Raw genomic sequence first — 15,075 nt, 5'->3', positions numbered from 1 at the left:
ATAGTGTGCCTTCAGTTAATTGAGGTTTGAAGCACTCTTTTATGCATCGTTCTCTGAACACCCAGTGCACTCCAGTCAGGCTGAGGCCTGGACTTTGACTAGGCCGGCACAAGAACAATTCTTTTCTTTTGCAGCCCTTCTGTTGGCAATTTGCTGCTGTGCTCAGGATGATTGGGCTTCATCCACACACAAATCTGTGTGTAAACAAGTGTGCACAAATACACCTCGTTTGATTCATCAGTTTTCTTAGCTGTCCTTGTTGACACTATATGAACAAATTTTTAGCTGTTGTGGATCATAGATATGAACACTGCTTGTGTGCTAGCTAAAAGTCCAGCTGCTGTATTTCACAGGGAGAGAAAAGAAAGAGATCTAACTTGACTCAGAGATGGAGAAAGATGAGAAAGACAGGACAGGAGAGGAAGAGGAAGAGGAGAAGTTAGATTTGAAGGCAAGGACTGCTCAGTGGTGTTTGATAAACTGTAAATGTAAGTCCTCGTGTTTTTAAATCAGATTGGGTCTCTACATGTCTTATTATGGTTTTTCATAATGTAAAACATGCTGCAAAACAAACTAGGGTAGATTAACTGTGTTATGTAAAGGCTGATAAAAATACTGTGCAGGTTAGTTTACTGTGATGTAATGGATTTAAGTAAAAGAACTGTAACTGGTGCACAGTGGCTATGGTTTCACAGTCAGAGTTAGGTTACATAAAAGCCAGCAGAGGTGAATTTGAAGTTAAAGTGATGATGCTCATTCACTGAATTCCACCAACTGTATAGTGTCTAGTATGAAAACAGCATAAACAGAATACTGTCAGTGTAGAAAATGGAAGTCAGCCAGGACAACTCATGAAACATCTGCTGACATCTGGTTGAATTCAGTTGTTTACATCCACAAAGAGCAGCAGGTTAATTGATCACAGCCTTTACACTAAGAAAATCTACTGGACATCTCCATAGACATTTTTGTTATTTAGGATTCTTTTCTCCACACTGAGGCATTAGATTTTAGGGTCTCCCCCACCTGCTAAATCCCATTTTGACCTCTTTCCTACTTATTTCCCTTTTAAAGGCAAAGACGCCCTCTATAATGTAGACAACAGAAAATAGAGCTACAATTTATTTTCATTTTTTTTCTCTGCTCATATTCTACTTAACTGATTCAAGTTGAGTGCATTTATTAGAAATAAAAGTTAGACTGAAGTAAAGTTTGTATTCCTATCTACTAATATGATTACATTATTACATTAATATAGCACAGGGTTCAGCTTTGCATAAAAATTGCTCGTAGAAACGTTTTCCAAGGACCTACTTTTACTTTCTTACTTTAATTACATTTCAGAGCATGTACTTTTTCGCTTTTACTTAAGTAAATAAGTTGAATCGGTACTTTTATTGGAGTATTTTTCAACACTTAAGTACAGAATGTCTGGACCGGAGAGAAGAAAAAGGAAATCAGCTGGCAGACTCACTCAAATGTGAATCCATTGTACTGGCTGTACTGTATCTGTTGTCTTCCGGCGTGCCCGCCGGACTACTTCTCTAAGCCAATCAGAACGCTCACAGAGGGCGCTCATCCAATTAGCTGCCGGTACGATCTCTGTGACGTAAGGCCTTTCTGACCAATGTAGCTTATCCTATTTTGGCGGCTGTGCGGAAAACATGGCGGAAAATTTGAAAGGTAATACATAAAGACTGTTATTTCATTTAATTTTACACTGTCTAGTTAATATCTGCGGTTACCTGGTTGTGTCTATGTCCTTTAAATAGCTCGAATATGCACATTTTTCACCTTCGGATTTACGCAGTTTTAACTTAAGCGCTGGGCTTTTACATCGCGGTTATTCTATGAAAGCCAATAGTTCGAAGTACTGGGTGCAGTATAATAAAAGCGGTCTTTTTGTCCAAATAGTCAACTTGTGAACTCAGTAACTTGGATTAAGCTCTTGGTGGAGTTTTCTGTGTATTCCAGGTAGCAGACCGTAGCCGCTGTGTTGAAGTGAGCGGAGGAGTTAGCGGTGCTATTGCACGGTGCTCGGTAGCGTTGAGCTTGAGGCGCCATGTAACGCTTCGGGAATGTTTAAATGGCACACTGTGGGTCTTTGGACGAACGTGGATGCAACTCTTTAAAAGGATTCTAGTTTCGGGCCCCCTGTACAGGTGTTGTGCCAAAAAGTGATTGTCTGCCAGAAACTGATTGCCGTCCGCGGGAGCGCGTGCAGCTGCTTAAAGCTGCAGCGCCCGGATTACTTGCGTTGCCAGCTACTTCCGTGCAACTGATATAACGTGGGGGAAAAAAACCCAAACACATTTATGCCTTTGTTATTAGGCAAAGGTATGCATTTATGGAGCTTTGACGTTTCTTGTAACCGAATTATGACGCTTATCAGAAGGTTGCTTTCAGTGTGTAGCGCAGTCACGAATGACTACACGCATCACGATGGAATAATTAATGCCTACAGGTTTAGTATGTCTACTCTCGTTGTTCATATTTGTTATAAGACTGTCGAATAGTAGTTAAAACAATAAAGACCTATTGTGCCAGTATCACCATGACTCTTTCTTGTTTGTTCAGAATAACGACTGAGAACATGGCATTTTAGCGCTACCAAAAAGTGATTGTGGCCTATAACTTGTCACTGAAACAATATTTCGGCTTCAAACTTGTTGGATATATTCCAGAAGGGTTACATGTGATATATTATATCCCAAAACCTCTCCATGAATTGCTGAATAACTTGTACAGGAACAATAAAACTGACAATATGCCATTTTCAAGCTGCCAAAAAGTGATTGTGGACTATAACTTGTCACTGAAACAATATTTCTGCTTCAAACTTGTTGGGTATCATCCAAAAGGATGATATGTGGCACATCGTATCCCAAACAGTCTCTAAGAAATGCTGAATAACTTTTAAAGGATCATTAATACCCATAATATGCCATTTTCAGCCTGCCAAAAAGTGATTGCCGCCTGTCAGTTACAAGATATAAGTGGCAATCACTTTTTGGCAGGCTGAAAATGGCATATTATCAATGTTAATGTTCCTTTAAAAGTTATTCAGCAGTTCTTGGAGAGTGTTTGGGATATAATATATCACATGTAACCCTTCTGGATGATATCCAAAAATTTTGAAGCAGAAATATTGTTTCAGTGACAAGATATAGGCGGCAATCACTTTTTGGCAGGTTGGAAATTGCGTATTGTCAGTTTTATCGTTCCCTTAATGTAGAGGAAAAACATTATATATATATATATATATATATATATATATATATATATATATATATATATATATATATATATATATATATATATATATGTATATGTATATATATATATGTATATATATATATATATATATATATATATATATGTATATATATATATATATATATATATATATATGTGTGTATATATATATATATGTGTATATATATATGTATATATATATATGTGTATATATATATGTGTATATATATATATATGTGTATATATATATATGTATATATATATATGTGTATATATATATATGTATATATATATGTATATATATATATATGTATATATATATATATATATATATATATATATGTATATGTATATATATATATGTATATATATATATATATATATATATATATATATATATATATATGTATATATATATATATATATATATATATATATATGTATATGTATATACATTGGGTGAATGTGCAGTAGTAGCAGCAAGCAGGTGAATTCTGTACATTAATATGAATAGACATCTGACTATTTTACAGGATAGACAATATAAACATATTTAAAATTAAAGGAATTGAAATGTACATTGTGCCTTGGTTTAGTGTCTGGAAGAGTCCTGACTCAGTCAATTATAGATGATGTGAGAGGGCGGGTGTGTGTGTTTAGGGCACGGATGGCTTGGGGATAGTAGCTCCTCTTGAGTCTCTCTGTCCTTGCCCGGAAGATGCGGAACCTTCTACTAGGGCTGAACGATATATCGCATTTGCGATAATATCGCGACATGATCAAGTGCAATTTTCTAACCGCAAAGGCTGCGATTATACTCTGGACATGTCCAAATTCATGGGCTGCATCCTCCTGAGGCCGCATTTGTAGACCGATTACGTCACAGCGACGCGCCGAAGTCTGTCCAAATTACTACCATATCCCAGAATTCATAGCGCGGCCCAGCCAAACTCCAGTTTCCAGCAATGGCGGCCGCTACTAAGTTTTAAAATTACTCATACTAATCTTTCTGGGTCACAAAATAAACTTTTAACATATTTTCAGGCGAGAAAGTAGTTGTGTAAACATCAAATATCTGCTCGGTTTATCAAGATATCCCATATTTGCAAAAGTGCTTCGACGTTTTCAGAGGCGTCTGCTACCCACCAGCTCGACAGCTAGCCGGGAGCTCGAGGGTTACTGATGCGGCCGAGAACGGCACAACTCCCGGCACATCATTTTCAGATCACCGCGGAGTTTCGCTGCTCGGGTTAAACGTAATATATAAGTCACTTAGACAACCTAAAAATGTTATTGTTGGGCTTTTTTCAGTGTTTTGTTTGTTCGTGAGTAAATCGGTTTGGCTGAGATTAAAGTTATTAGATTAGATAAAATAAAACTTTATTAATCCCCTGGGTGGGTTCCTCCTTGGTTTTCACACAGCTGACTAAACGTCAAACAGAAAACTTATTAAACAGAAGTATGAGACAGTCGAGAATTGACACCAGTGTCTGGTTATATTTTAGATAGCAAGAAGCAGACGGCCGAGTTTATTAAACTCCACCGAGACAGCGGTGACACTAATCAGAACTAATCAGAAGGCTAGACCGTCCAATTTCACGCCTTTAAACTTTAAAGGCGTGTTTGTGTGTGTGTTTATACAATTGCTATTATGTTTGCACTTTATGTGTAATGTTACTGACTGCAGAGATCAGTAAGATGTGTGTATTTTTTATTTATTAGTTTTATTTATTTAATATTATTTTTTAATTGAATGACTGTCTAGTAGTTCACAGATGTCGAAAAACTGAGTGTGGTAAAGCCACTGATTTTTTTTATGTATATTTCTGCAATCTGCACATTGTACTGACTTTCATTTTAATGTTTACACCAGGGTTCCTTGCCAGCACTTTATGCTCAGATGTTTGTAAGCTAAAAATAAACTATTGTGTATGTTCAAATATACTGTTGTGATTGAAGAAGTTAAATAAAAATGTCAGTCATCAATTCATGCATCACCTCATGTCATCATAACAGAGGTCTGTCTTCCAGGAAAGAACAGTTTAAAATTAATGTAATATAGTATTGGCCATACTATATGATGTATTGCTTGTCTTTGTTTAATAATACAGAAGACAAAGACCTTAAAAAATAATCGCATATCGCATCGCAATCGCAATATTGGGGCAAAAAATCGCAATTAGATTATTTTCCATAATCGTTCAGCCCTACCTTCTACCAGATTGCAGAAGTTGGAACAGTTTGTTGCCAGGATGGGACGGGTCCTTCAGTATCTGCGCTGCTCTAGTCCGGCATCTCCTGGTGTAGGTGTCCTGAAGCGGGGGGAGAGCAATCCTGCAGCAGCGTTCTGCTGTACGGATCACTCTCTGGAGAGCTTTTTGGTCCTTCACACAGCTGTTCCCAAACCACGATGTCATGTTCTGTGTGAGGATGCTCTCCACAGCGCCTGTATAGAAAATCCTGAGGATCTTTGGAGAGACCCTGAACTTCCTCAGTTGTCGTAGGTGATACAGGCACTGCATAGCCTTTTTGGTCTGGACCTGAATGTGGGCAGCCCATGTCAGGTCTGAGGAGATGTGGACACCAAGATACTTGAAGGACTGCACCCTCTCCACTGGAGCTCCATTGATGATAATGGGCTTGTAGTCTCTGTGCTGACCCCTTCTGAAGTCCACCACCAGCTCCTTGGTCTTGCTGACGTTCAGCTGGAGGTGGTTGTCCTGGCACCACGATGCCAGATTCTTCACTTCATCCATGTAGGCCGCCTCATCGTTGTTGGAGATGGCACCCAACACCACTGTGTGTTATAGGCCACAATCACTTTTTGGTAGCGCTAAAATGCCATGTTCTCAGTCGTTATTCTGAACAAACAAGAAAGAGTCATGGTGATACTGGCACAATAGGTCTTTATTGTTTTAACTACTATTCGACAGTCTTATAACAAATATGAACAACGAGAGTAGACATACTAAACCTGTAGGCATTAATTATTCCATCGTGATGCGTGTAGTCATTCGTGACTGCGCTACACACTGAAAGCAACCTTCTGATAAGCGTCATAATTCGGTTACAAGAAACGTCAAAGCTCCATAAATGCATACCTTTGCCTAATAACAAAGGCATAAATGTGTTTGGGTTTTTTTCCCCCACGTTATATCAGTTGCACGGAAGTAGCTGGCAACGCAAGTAATCCGGGCGCTGCAGCTTTAAGCAGCTGCACGCGCTCCCGCGGACGGCAATCAGTTTCTGGCAGACAATCACTTTTTGGCACAACACCTGCATGACGTTTGATTTAAAACATACGCTGTTTCACACAGCTATACTTTGGCTGTCCATTTGCACAAATGCACAAAGCCCAGCAGTAAACCGTGTGTGCTGTCACCGTGCGCTGTTTGGCGGTAGGAAGCTGAGTCAGATTAAAAATGAATTTTTCCTTACTTTCCACTGTCAGAAAAAGACTGGGCACTGTCAGTTAAAGGTGTGTGGTGTGTTAGATTGCAGCGTGCCCTGCAAGATGTCCTGGGATGAGCTGGAAGCCATGTGTCGAATGGAGAAACTCCAGTGTCAAGAGCTTGGAGTTAGCAGAGCCAACGTCAATGAATACGAGGTTGAATTCCTATGTGACTACAAGAAGACTAAGGTATGATATCAACTAAGGTATGATATGGATTGTTGGCAACTTAGACTCTTGTTAGTGTGAAGTTAGGGAAGGTTTCTGGGTTTGTTTTCGAAGAAAAATAAATTCCTAGTAAATATTTTGGCAGTATTTTTAATGAAATCAACCAGTTTAATTGTTGGACAGGGCATGCATTCACTGTTAGACATCACACAGACATGTTTGAAAGGAGTTTTATTGCAAGTACTAAAAGTACAAAATATTTTACATTCATCTACTTTATAGTGAAACATTCTGCTAGTGTGTATTCATTGTATTGTGGCATGGATAAGAGTCATTTTTCCTCTTTGTTCCACTTTGAAGGCAAATGGTCTAACCTGACATTAGAAGAAAGAAGATGTTATAATACAGCAAGTGCTGCATAACAAACATTGTTCCTAATAGTACAAGGTAGATACCACAAGACAGTGTAACTTTGGACTGCAAGAAACCATGCACTGTGGTGTAAATTCCTTAAATATCTTATCTATAATATTTTGGATTTTTGTATCATTTTGCATCATTGTATCATTTTACTATTTAGTTTGTATTTAATGTGCTCATATACACTATCTTGCATATGTACAATATTACTCATGTTTCTCACTTCTTATCCCTGTTAGTTAAGTATACACGCATAAGCGTCTGTACGAGCCCGTCTCAGAACAGATTAGGTGTTGCTAGAAGAAAACCTTTCATGTATGTGCGGTGGAAGTTTTGAGCAGGCACAATTGGATTTGAGGTGGCACTCATTTAGTCTTCTCCAAATAGTTAGAATCAATGTAATCTCAGCTAAAACATTCAACTCGATATGCTCATGGTTTCATTGTGCCTTACCTGCCTTTTTAATGTTGTTTTGTCTAGGATTTTTTTTTTCTGTAAAGCATTTTATGATTCCTGAGTGTGAAAAGCACTATATACATGGAGTACTGTGCAAAAACTCCGGAGCCACCCCTCATTTTTGTATATTTTGGGAGGAAAATAGGAAATATGTGTAGTTATTTATTCAAATGTGTGCTAACATATGAGGTTGAATGATGAGACTGAAAGTACTCTCACTGCTGGAGCTCTCCTGGCCTCCTCTGAACCAAAAATGTCACATTTCCTGTCATCACACTGTCAGTCTGTAAGGGGCCTTTTCTTCGTTATTCTTTTTATTTATTTATTTTAAAGCACATGCCTTTCACATAATAAACTATCTACTATAGATAGTTTTTTTTTATTATTTTTTTTAGGGCTGATACTTCCTGTTTAATCTCCTTGTGTCCAGTTTCCTCAAACAAGGATGCTGCACATCATGCTGAGAGTTGCCAATTTTTCAGCTAATAGCTCTTTGACCTTGTTGCTAATAGCTATTAAATTGTCTAATGCCTGTCAAACTGTGTTACCTTTGGTATTTTTCCATAGATTCTACTCAAGAAATGGAAAATGTCTTTCTGTAACAGGGTGTCTCTGAATGAAATATTTGGGTATAAGGACTAAAAATGAATAAAAAGTCAACCATGTCTACAGAAAGACAAACACCTTCAGAAAACTGGAGAGCTACTGCTCAAGAGCACTTTAAAAAAATTACAATAAACTCTGGCTGGTTGGGAGAAAAACAAATATGAGGGGTGCTTCCAGACTTTTGGACATGCTGTAAATATTGTACGTTTGCTTTGTGGAGATTTAGAACATCTGTGAGGTGGGACAGATGTTGCCCTTGGTATACATGGTAACAGAATAAATTAAGTTTAGGCTGAACCACTAATTGCCCCCAAAACTGACGTTATTGTGTGTGTTTCAGGAAGAGGAGTTGTACCTTGTAAAATGGAAGGGCTTTCCAGAATCAGATAACACTTGGGAACCCAAGAGGAACCTAAAATGTCCCAAACTGATGAAGCAGTTCCATCTTGACTTGGACCAGGAGCTGAGGCGCCACAAGCGACGTTGCATCCCAAAAAAGCTAGATAAAGAAGTTTCCTCATTTCTGGTCCAAAAAGCCAAACTTCGCCAGAGTCTGCAGCGCTGGGAAGACCATCTGAATCATACTCGCAATCATCCAGGGCGCATTTTTGTCATGAACGAAGTGGACCTAGAGGGTCCTCCGAAAAACTTTACCTATATCAACAACTATAAAGTAGGTCAGGGCATTGTGTTAGATGAGATGGCAGTGGGTTGTGAATGCAAAAACTGTTTAGAGGAGCCAGTGAATGGCTGTTGCCCTGGGGCTTCCCTCCAACGCATGGCCTACAACGACAGAGGACAGGTCCGGATTCGGCCTGGACAGCCAATATATGAGTGCAACTCCCGCTGCAGCTGTGGGCCTGACTGTCCCAACAGAGTTGTGCAGAATGGCATCCAGTTCGATCTGTGTATCTTTAAAACGGGGAACGGCCGGGGATGGGGAGTCCGCACACTGCAGCACATCAAGAGGAACACATTTGTCATGGAGTACATTGGGGAGGTGAGACCTGTTAAGTATTTTTTTTTTAAAGTGGCGTATCATGCTTCAGTGTGAAGTGTAGAGCATGACAAAAGCAGCCAGTAGCTGCTTGATGATTTGACAGATGTGATACATTAATTGAATCTGTTTAAAGTTTAATGATACAAGTGACAGCACTTGTTTCTGGTAACTTGCAGCTAGAAAGCAAATGAAAAGAAAGGTGTGGTGCACTAAAATAGAATCTGAATACTACTGGTATCTTTTCATACTAAGAAAATGCCCAAAGGGGTATACTTACAAATGTGAAATTGTGTATGTGCACACACACGTACATACACAGTTGTTTTCATGTCCTTGTGGGGACATCTAATTGACATAAGGCTTTCTCTAGCCGCTTAACCCTGACCATGACCTAATTGTAACCCTGACACTAAAACCACATTTTGAGTCTCAAAAATGGCTTCAAACTCCTGGGGATGGTGATTTTGTCCCAATAAGGGCTGTTGGTCCCCACAAGCATAGTAAGCTTCCAATTTTTGGTCATCACAACAATATGTACACAGGGTACACACACAATTTCGCATTTGTATGCATACCCCTTTTGGCATTTTCTATCCATATCTATCTACCTGTAGATGTATAGATCTATATGCCTATATATATTAGCTGATTAGTTCTTGCCATATATGAATTGTAACAGTTGTCAAATAGGGCTGTCAGCTGTGCACCAATCTGAATTCTGCACAACACACCTGATGTTCTCAACCCCATTAAGGGTGTAAGAAATTCCACAAATGAACCCTGACAAGGCACACCTGTAAGGTGAAACCATTTCAGGTGAAGGGTTTGCAGTGCTGTCAATAAGGCAAAGGGCGGCTACTTTCAGGAATCTATAAGATATAAATAGTTTGTGTTGACAGGTCGGATTTCTCAGCATGTCTTTTTGCTCTCATATGAAAGAGTAGAAACGTATGCATTATTCTGGGTGTTTTTGCTATTTCTTAATAGATTTAACAGAAAAGGCAGACTGAGAAAACCTTACTGAAGCCACTGATATCAAAACTGTGCTTGTGCAGTCTGAGCAGAGCTGAACAAAGCTTTTAAGAGATGGTCCTTCAGCATTGGGAACAAATGAGCTGCACAGCTGAATAGAGGTTAAAGTACTACATTTACTAAGAATATTACAGTGATGAGACTACCATGGCTTCATTGTAGGACTTTTTTTTTTTTTTTTAAGGGATGTCATTGTTTTTAATATTATAGTGGACTGAAACTCTTGTTCTCCATGGTTTAAAAAGGGTACACGCACTTTTTAAACCATGCACTTTTTTCTGTGCTTAATTACATAATCAGATAGGAAATACTTTTTCTTTTTCTTTTCTTAAGAACGAGGAATAGTAAATAGGGATGGGAGTCAAGAACTGGTTCATGTAGAGAACCAATTCAGTAGTTCAAGTCCAGCCTGGAAGTAATAAATGCATGAACTAGTTTTTCAGCGTCACTCTGAGACAGGATATTTCTAATTTTAGAGATGTTGCACAGATGGAAGAAAGCAGTCCTACATATTAGTTTAATATGTGCATTGAAGGACATACCCTGGTCAACTGATTCCAAGTTGATTGATTCCAAATCAAGGCCAAATTATAGTAAATAGTCAGTAGACATGGGAACACAAATACTAGCTGTCATTCACGTTCACATAATTTTATTCTAAAAGTTGTAATTTTGAGATTACCAAAGTATGTTGGTAAATGGACTTGTTCTTATATAGTGTTTTTCTACTCTGAGCACTCAAAGTGCTTTATACAATTAATTCATTCACTTGTACTTGGGGTCAGGAGGTGTTGGGAAAGCTGAGCTTACTTTCTCTAGCCACACCCAGGCCTGATTACTGCCACACCTGTTCTCAATCAAGAAATCACTTTAATAAGTCCTGCCTGACAAAGTGGAGTAGGCCGGCAGATCCTCAAAAGCCAGACGTCATGCTGTGATCCAATGAAATTTAGGAACAAATGAAAACCAAATTGAGATCTCTCAGTCTAGAAAAGTTTATAAAATTATTTCTGAAGCTATGGGAGTCCAGCAAACCACACTCAGAGCCATTATCCACAAATGGCGACAACAGTGGTGAACCTTCTCAGGAGTGGCTAGCTGACCAAATTTACCCTAAGAGTGTAGTGGCGACTCATCCAAGAGGTCACAAAAGGCCTCAGAACAACATCCAAAGAAATGCAGGCCTCACTTGACTCAGTTAAGATCAGTTTGCGTAACTCCATCATAAGAAAGAGACTGGGCAAAAATAGCCTGCATGGCAGAGTCACAAGACAAAAACCACTACCGAGCAAAAAGTAACATAAAGGCCCATCTCATGTCAGAAAACATCTCGATGATCAAGACTTTTGGGAAAATACTCATCTGGTGTAAAGGTAACCCAGCATTTCAGAAAAAGAACATCATACCAACAGTAAATTATGGTGGTGGTAATGTGATGGTCTGGGGCTATTTTGCTGCTTCAGAAACTGGAAGACTGGGTGTGGTAAATGGAACCATGAATTCAGCAAGTCCACCTCTGAATGTGCTAAACACCTTCATTTAGAAACTGCATTTTGTGTTTGTGTTATCTTTGTTTAATATTTACATTTTTTAATGATTTGAAACATTTAAGTGTGACAAACATACATAAAAAGTTGGAAATTAGGAAGAGGGCAAACACTTTTTCACACCACTGTGGGTGCTGTATATGATCAGCACGTCATAACCATCCTCATTTGTTAAAGATGTTTGAACCCTGCCTTGCTATAAAGCAGTATTGCCAGCTACTGCCACCCTGGTTTCATCCCAAATCCAGCATGTCTTGTTCTTAGTACAGGAGTACACGTCCGCTCGTCATACATTGCCACCTAGTGGCAGAAGTTTTAGTTCATTTATGTACATAGTTTTTTATTTATTTACTTTTCCTCCAAAGAAGCTACAACTTTTGCTTTAGCATCATGTTCACGTTTTTGTCCAACATGTGACACACACGTGTTTCCAATCATGTTAATTCAGATGCCAATATAAATAAAAAAACAAATTTAGAAATTAATTTGTGACATTATAAATTATAACCTCTGATGTATTAGCAGAATTATTCTGCTATCTAAACAGTGTATAGTGATGCTATCCATAAAGAAATGTAATGCTGGCAGTTTAATGCTGATACAAAATGTTGTAAATTGTTTGAATGTACAAAATTATCCAAAACCATGCAAAAATATTAGTAACCTCTTAATTTTACAAAACACTCTGAGCCTGTTTTGGGTTAAGTTTTGAATGTTGGTGAAATTCTAGATTACAGAAAGATTCTGCTAAATCTGTGTGTTAACATTACAGCCCACACCTCAAAACTACAGCCTGAATCACAGACAACTTGAGTTGACTGTTGTCTTTAATTAGCACTAGATATATAAAAATTGAACTGAATAATAGAACTCTGTTGGTTTATATGTCATTTTAATCCAACTATGCTCATTTGCACAGTAAATAAAACTGTGCTGTATACGGAGCAGCAGCAGGAGACAGATATTGATTAAATATCTATTCACTCATGCAAATGACAGCTTTCTATTAAGAAAAACAACTCCTCTTATTTCTTAGCAGGTTACAGTCATCTTGTGGTTACACTGACATGGTGTTTTCAGAATCAGAATACTTTATTAATCCCTAAGGAAATCTGGGTTACAGTTGCTCCAAGACAGTAACAGTAAAAGACAAAACTATTTAAACAATGCAATATGTTACAGATTTACAAATGTAAGAAATGGCACTAATATTTACAAATCACTCAATTAGAGGTGATTATTGATATGAAGAATCTTATCAGAATTAGTTTTAGCACGGATGCATCAACCAGGCATGCAGCCTGTTACAGTTGCTCCTGCTTTTTCTTTTCTTTCTTATGTCTTTGTTTTGTTTCCACAAGATTATCACCACAGACGAAGCAGAGAGAAGAGGTCATATATATGATCGCCAGGGCTCTACGTACCTCTTTGACCTGGACTATGTCGAGGATGTGTACACAGTGGATGCAGCTCACCTAGGCAACATTTCTCATTTTGTCAACCACAGCGTGAGTGCCTATGAACATGTGTCTGTCTTTGTCCATTCTCAGCCATTTGTAAATGACCACAGTTTCTCCAACATGTTTCATTAAAAACAAAAGCTCTTAATATTGATGTATATTGACCAGCATGCATAGCAACGCATGTACTACCAGACTGCAATTTTTCAAATATGAAAGCAGAGTCTGTGCGAACAAAAAGCTCCTGAAAAACCTTCTGTTCCTTTTGCAGTGTAACCCTAACCTGCAGGTATACAACGTGTTCATTGACAACATTGACGAAAGGCTTCCGAGAATTGCGTTATTTTCAACACGTGCTATCCGAGCAGGAGAGGAGCTCACCTTTGACTACAAAATGCAAAGTAAGTAAACTGACTGAGCAAATTTGAGTCATATGTATTTTGGCACAAATACTGACCTTAACCAGACTTTAAGGTGCACTCAGAAGACTACAGAACTAAATAAATCAAGTTCTGTCACCCACTGGTGAAATATGTTTATATTTAAGCTCACTAGCCTCTCCTGGAATTTACATAGGAACTCACAGTGTGAGTTGTGGTGCCTGGTGCCCGAACATTTTAATCCTGTAGCTTTCAGGGTGGGGGCTGTATTGATCAGATTGAGGATTTATGATCTAGAAGTCTCTGAAGCCTGGTCAGCCTCTCATACTAGTTTGTTTTTCTTGCACCGTTCAGTTTTTGTGGCGTGGAGTGGCTGCCACCAGGGGAAACTAATGTGTGCTTAATCTGCAGTAGTTTTTGGGTTCATGTCATTCAGTAATAGGATCCAAGCCTCCCCAAATGTTAATCACACTGATCTCATTGTTCTGAGATCAGTGTGATCAACGTATATGCTCTGCTGGCTCACAGCAGAGCATCAGTGTTTCTTAACCATGTTTTTTTTTTGCTTGTTGTTTTTCATGTATATGAGTTTGATGTGTTAAATGTGGATAAATCTGTCATTTCTTTGTGTGTGTTTGTTTCACTTTTTCCTTTGTGCAGCACTTTGATCAACCTGTGTTGTTTTTAACTGTGCTTATATATAAACCGATTAATTTCACATGGGAGTTAACCAGCCTGAATTCTGTGTCTTTCTAGTTGATCCAGTTGATACAGAAAGCACCAAAATGGATTCCAGTTTCAGTCTAGCTGGGCTTCCTGGCTCTCCAAAGAAGAGGGTTCGAGTGGAGTGTCGGTGTGGATCAGACTCATGTCGAAAATATCTGTTCTGACAAGGACCTGTGGGGGAAAATGTACAGTTATGTTTTGTTTTTTTTTTATTATGAAAGATGAAATCACAACTTCACTTTTACATTTATGAACAAGGCAGACTCTTAAGATGGAAACCACAGTCCAGCTTCAAATCTGTGAAGTGTGTGTGTATTACAAGTGCTTAATTACAGCGACATTTTTTATTTATTTATTTTTGTCCTCTTTTAGCTACAAAATAGATTTGAAACAAAAAAGTGATTAGCTTGTATTCTAGTTCATGAATGTACAAGTTCCTCTGTGACTGTCTGCAACAGGTTTATTACTGCTTGGCACTGGCCAAGTCTGGTGGGCAGAAAGAGCAGCAGTCAGTCTATTATTTCTTTAAAATCTGGATCATTCTTTTGTCTTTTTTTCTTTGAGTCAAAATTAT

General features: G+C 38.4%; 1 protein-coding gene across 2 annotated transcripts; it reads left to right on the top strand.

Annotated features, from left to right (window-relative positions):
• Positions 1-1,628: 1,628 nt before the first annotated feature.
• LOC113013444 (histone-lysine N-methyltransferase SUV39H1) lies at positions 1,629-14,849 on the top strand. 2 transcript variants are annotated; one of them, XM_026154341.1, is made up of 6 exons: positions 1,629-1,683; positions 6,750-6,895; positions 8,697-9,356; positions 13,297-13,443; positions 13,667-13,796; positions 14,532-14,849. In XM_026154341.1, exons 1-6 carry the CDS (start codon positions 1,665-1,667, stop codon positions 14,663-14,665), a joined length of 1,236 nt encoding a protein of 411 aa, XP_026010126.1. In that variant the 5' UTR covers positions 1,629-1,664; the 3' UTR covers positions 14,666-14,849. The 2 variants fall into 2 exon arrangements, with proteins under 2 accessions (XP_026010126.1, XP_026010127.1); XM_026154342.1 differs by lacking the exon at positions 1,629-1,683 and having other exon boundaries at positions 6,878-6,912.
• Positions 14,850-15,075: the final 226 nt, after the last annotated feature.

Source organism: Astatotilapia calliptera, chromosome 20, assembly GCF_900246225.1.
Source record: "Astatotilapia calliptera chromosome 20, fAstCal1.2, whole genome shotgun sequence".
Classification (NCBI taxonomy): Eukaryota; Metazoa; Chordata; class Actinopteri; order Cichliformes; family Cichlidae; genus Astatotilapia; species Astatotilapia calliptera.
The sequence above is the reverse complement of the archived record's forward strand: the minus strand, read 5'-3'. Positions and strand labels throughout refer to the sequence as shown.